General features: G+C 47.0%; 1 protein-coding gene across 1 annotated transcript; it reads right to left on the reverse strand.

Moving 5' to 3' along the window:
• Positions 1 to 1020: 1020 nt before the first annotated feature.
• LOC127766312 (disease resistance protein RGA2-like) lies at positions 1021 to 4907 on the reverse strand. Its single transcript, XM_052291390.1, has one exon. It carries the CDS (start codon positions 4905 to 4907, stop codon positions 1074 to 1076), a length of 3834 nt encoding a protein of 1277 aa, XP_052147350.1. The 3' UTR covers positions 1021 to 1073.
• Positions 4908 to 5583: the final 676 nt, after the last annotated feature.

The following is a 5583-nucleotide window of genomic DNA, read 5'->3' on the forward strand; positions in this document are numbered from 1 at the left end:
TCGCGACCGAGCGAGGCACTTGAGCAGCGGAAGATCCGCCTGTACGCAAGCAATCTCCACCTGTCCTCCGGCAGCTCCGCGCCCAGCAGCGGACCCGTTCACTCCAGCGGCTCTGGGCGACGGCACGATGGCCTCCATCCTCCCTCTCACTGGCTTGCCGGGGACCCTGTCCTCCCCAGCAGCACGAGGCCTCTCCATCTACCGGAAATGCATTAGGTGGGCTTCATATGGAACAGTTTTTGTTCAATTATTATTATTTTTTTGTTTGTGAGAAATTTCCGTTCCAAATTTCTTAATTTTGGTCCTGCCGGAAATGTTTTGCTATGACAAAAGGTAATTATGCCAGGACCCATGAATGCACCTTTTATTGATTACATTATCCGATAAAGCTGATGATTTTCTTGACTTGATGTGCTGTTTTTATTGGATTCAAGAATCCACCCTGATTTCCATATGCCAAGAACATTTGATATCCGTATTTGGTCATATGTGCTACTCCAGTAAGCGCCGATTAATAAATTGGACTTCATGATAAAAAGAATATGGCGATATAAATATAAACACTTCCTTTGTAGAGTACCAATCTGAGCCCTCCTCTTCTGTGACTGGAACAACCTGAGTGAAGTATTTTGCAAATGATGGCGATGATGAGTTTAACTAGTGTTATTTTAGCCATTTCCAACAAACAGCCACTTTTCGAAAGCGGAAAATTTCCTGATCCATGCAGTCATTGTATTGAACTAATTTCTATAAAAAAAAAACCAACTAAACTACTACCAAAGTTGTGTGCTGTAACTTGCATAAAAGACATTATAGGCCACTATATGGACCGTGTATCCAGAGTTTGAATGCGAACAATAACCTGAAACTAACCTATCCTGGTGACACATTAGAAATGCAAGACGATATATAACATGTGCATCCATGAACTATCATAGCATCCAGTTACTTTAATATTCATGCATCCATATACGCTGGCATTAGTAACATGCAACAAAAAATAGACTGGTAATGCTCACTTAGTTGTCCATAAGTCTTCTCTTTGATAACGGCAGAAAATTAAAAATGTAACATTATTTTTGTTGAATACTAATACATTGCCCATCAATGTAAACAACAGCAATCTTTGCAATATTCAGATTATCAGGTTCATCATCAAGACATCGTTGAGTTAACCGTGGACTGCATTTCGATATTGACAATCTCTTCAGCGAAGTAGGCAGACCGCTCGCAGGCAACGCCTCCAAAGCTGGACAGTTTTCTATGCAGAGTTCTTCCAACACAGGCAGAGTAGAGATATTCGCTGGAAGCATTCTCAATTCCTTGCAGTTTCTAATGCTCAGAGCCTGCAGCTTCTCCAGCCACTCAAATTCCTCTACCAAATCATCGAAGAATGAGCGACTCCCGTCGATCTCTAGGATCTCAAGAGAGCGAAGCCTGTTAAACATGCTCAGTTTCAGAAGCAATGTGTTCTCCAGGTGAAGGCTGCACACATTGAACAGGCAGTTCAACCAATCCAGAGGTTCGATGCTGAAGCTGCTTTCCTGATCAGTGCTAACATGAGGACAACTGGTAACCTTTAGTGTCCACACTGAGAACAGGAAGGGGTAGTCATCCACCCATGCCCCATGTGTGATGAAGCATTCGCTGATCTCTAGCTTTCGCAGCGATGTGTGGAACTTGTCGACTAGAAGCTTCGGGCAATCGTATAGTGATAGGTCTGTCAATGCAGTGAGGTCCTGAAAACCGTCAGAGAGATCACACGTAACGTTGTCGCAGTTCTTTATTGACAAGACCTCGAGGGACCTTAGGAGGTGCTGCTGCTGAAGCAGGCTTGATCCTAGAGATTTCAGCCCGTGACACTGATGTATTTGTAGTGTTGTGAGCCTTGATGTCCATCTGCCTTCTTTCGATGTTGCAATCGCATCTGATGATGATGATGGTGGTAATGAATGTCTGTCCTGTATCCTTGGTAGTGTTTCAAGACCAACATTCTCAATGATCATTGTTGTCAGTGTAAGTGGAAGGTCAGGAAAGTTTCTCAGCTTTGGGCAGTTCCTTATCTGGATTTCACAGAGGCAGGGAAATACGGTGTTTCTTGATTTTGAGCTGCCTGTCGACCATTCAGTACAGTTCAACACATCTTCGAAAACAAGGCGTTTGAGCTTTGGGAACATGATCTGATCTGATCGTTGAGGAACAGTGTTCACCTTGTTGACAGAATGGATTTTTCTCATCTCGAGAATCTCAAGGCAGGGCATGATATGGAATGGAGGGAGATTCTTCAGGTTCACGCAATCCGTTAAGAAAACTGAAGTAGCATTTGATAGAGAGCAAGGAGTCTTTAGCATCCATGATGGGCATTTAGTGCTTCTGTAGCCTGTAATTCTCAGATCTTTCAGGTTCTCATGTGGTTGCAAGCACTCGAGTGTGTCTTCATCTGTGGAAGCCTCTCTGCTTTGGCTATCAGAGCTGCTCCATGACAACTCTAATATGTTCAGATGTTGCATACCCTTCAAGATGCCCTTCCTTAGCTCACTAACATCAACCTGATGGAGATCTTTAAGACAAAGTGTACCTCGGAGTTGTGTCATCCCTTGTAAGGCGTCGATGCGCGAAATACTGCTAACTTTGTACACCTCCAATTCTTGCAAATGTGAGAGATTCTGTATTTTTGGTATGATAGAAAGAAAAGGCTCACTTGCATGCAAATGCCTCAGATAAATCAGATTGGTGATGCCATTGGGAGCACGGAGATAAGGAGAACTGCAGCGCACATCCAGAATCTGGAGGAGGTGGAGATCACAAACTGACTCAGGAAGATCTGCTATTCTGTTCCCGAGCAGATTCAGATACCGGAGGTGTCGGAGAAAGCCAATCTCAGCAGGCAAAAATGCTATATTTGCATATGTCACACCAAGAACTCTCACATCTTTTGCTACCTTGAAAATCTCAGCGAGAAATTCGATAAATTCATCTGAATTACTGAAATCTGCAAAGAAAATAATTGTACGAACCCGTTGGAGGAAGTGTTGGTCAGATCCAGATGAATGAGATATCTTCAATGCCAGATCATTTATCAGCTTGGAGAGGTTGTTTGTCATGATGGTCAGGTGACGAACTTCTAGTGGCACGTCTCCTGAGCTCTCGGTGACCATGAAGAACTGATCTGTTGAGACTGCCTGTGCTAGTTTTCGCATCGAATTGTGTACCACATATCTGCTGCTTCCAATTGGCTGAAAGAAGCATCTTTGAACCAAATCTTCAAAGAACTTGCTTCCAATGTCCTCAGGCCTCGCCACGGCATCTTCAGAATATATCAGCCCCTGTGCTACCCACATCTGAACCAGTTCATCCTTTGTGAAGGCATGGCTACATGGAAACACTGCAGAATATGCGAAGCATTGCTTGAGGCGAGGATCGAGGTGTTGGTAGCTCAGCCACAACGCCGGCGAGATGCCGGCGACGTCTCGCTGCTCCCAGAGCTTGTCTTCCAGCACGTCTTTCCAGTGCTCCTTGTCTTCCCGGCGGAAAAACAGAGCCCGTGCAATCGCCGTCGCTGGTAATGGTAGGCCGCCCATCTTCTTGGCTAGCTCCAATGCAACCTTCTCCATCGGTGACTGCTTCTCTTCCTCGTCTTCGTCTTCAACGTCGTCCCATTCGTCTCCCAGTGGAGTGTAATCTTCAGACTCATCAGAGCTGCCAAATGCGAAGTGTCTGAACATCTTCTGGTAATCCTCAGATTCCAATGGATTCAGTATTAATGGAGGCATTGTTCCTATCGCATTTGCTGCAATTTCAGATTGAGTTGTCACCATGATCATGCTCCTCCTGGCTGCAGGTTGCAGAAGCCTCATTAGATCTTTCCACTGGATGTCGCCGACATCGCTAACATCGTCAAGAACAAGCAGGAACCTCTTGCCGGTCAACTCCTCGTGAAGGATCTCCCTGATGTCTTCGACTTCATGGGCATCTCCGGCAACACCATGGATCATCTGGACCACGAGTTCGTCCTTGAGCTGGACCTCGCCGGAGACGTGCACCCACATCCGCACGGGGAACTCGGCCTTGACGACCTCGTGGTGGAAGATGAACTGCGCGAGCGCCGTCTTGCCCACCCCCTCGACGCCGACGATTGGGAGAACACCGATCCCTAGCCGGTAATGCGGGTCGTCGCTGAACCTCACCTTCTCCAAGATCTGCTCCACCTCAGTTTCCCTCCCAAATATGTCATTCTGAAACTGATCATAATCAGCTGCTTCCGCTGCTGTTGCAGCCTCTGCTTGTGCTGAAACCATCGTGGCGTAGTTCTTCCCTGCCACGACGTGCTCGTACGCCGACGTGCACCTGTACGCAGCTTGTGCCATCATCTCAAACGCAACTCCTAAGCCACGCAGGTCAGGATTACTCTTGTTCCCCTTTGAGCTTTTGCCATGGCTGCCGCTGCTGCTGCTGCTGCTGCTAGCAACGGCATTTCTGGGTGGGCTGAAGCAGAGCAGGAACCTGAGCGGGCTGCGCGGCTTGGGCTTCCTCGCCGCGCCGGCGGCGGGCGTCCCGCGGGCGTCGACACCGTGCTCCCCGCCTCTCGCCATCGCGTCGGACTGGAGCAGCACGAGGTCGTCGAGGGCGTCGTCAGCGGCGTACGCGGCGTCGAGAAGGTCCTGAAGAGGGCGCCGGTGGCCGACAACGTCGATGGCGCCGGCGTCGGCGGCGTCGAGGACACGCCAGACGGGGGCGAGGAGGGCCTCGAGGCGCCGGAGGTGGCCTGCCGCGGCGTCGTCGAGCTCCGCGAGCAGCGCGAGGCCCTTGCCGATGAGGCGGGCGAGCACGGCCGCGACGAACGCCGACGCCGACCATCCGAACGTCGATGGCATCGCCGTCGTCGAGAGCTGATACGGCGGCACCATCAGTGATCGATCGATCGTGTAAGAGTTGGTCGGTCGACGATATGGTGGATGATTTGATTATAGTCGATGAAGGAAAGGAGAGCGTGACAAGGTGGCTTGGCCGGACGACGTGCTAGCACGAACCGATATATTTGGTGGACGTGAAGCTGTCAAAATTATTATGGAAGGAAGTTTCATACCGTGTCTTTGATTGAAAATATAATTGTAGTTTTACATTCTCAACTCTCATTGCAATCATTTCGAAGCTATTATTTCATAAACATCTCCAATGTCAATTGAGTAAAAAATAGGATCAGTATAATACAAGATATGTTCATAGCTGAATTTTCGTGTCTCTCGAAGGATGTCCCCTATGCCTGTCCCCTACGTCATCGAAAAATTTAAAAAACAATTAATAAGGTTGATAAACATGTAATATATCACTCGACATATAAAGTTCAAATTTGACATACATAATTAGAAAACAAATGACTGCGAATAACGCTTGTTATTCATATATAGTAAAATTTGTTATTTTGTATTCAACTTGTGAAATTTGAAATTAAGTTGCTTATGGATTGTTATATCATATTGGTCTGTATTGTTATAAAAATCAGATAATCTAATAAATTAACATGTTGAAACGAAAGCCATCCTCTCCAGAAGACCGCGACGAACAAACTTTTCTCATTAATAA

This window comes from Oryza glaberrima, chromosome 3 (genome assembly GCF_000147395.1).
Source record: "Oryza glaberrima chromosome 3, OglaRS2, whole genome shotgun sequence".
NCBI classification, from domain to species: Eukaryota; Viridiplantae; Streptophyta; class Magnoliopsida; order Poales; family Poaceae; genus Oryza; species Oryza glaberrima.

Bases quoted from the DNA above. Each gene is read 5' to 3' on its own strand.
- LOC127766312 (XM_052291390.1), bottom strand. From the start codon at position 4,907: ATGGTGCCGCCGTATCAGCTCTCGACGACGGCGATGCCATCGACGTTC.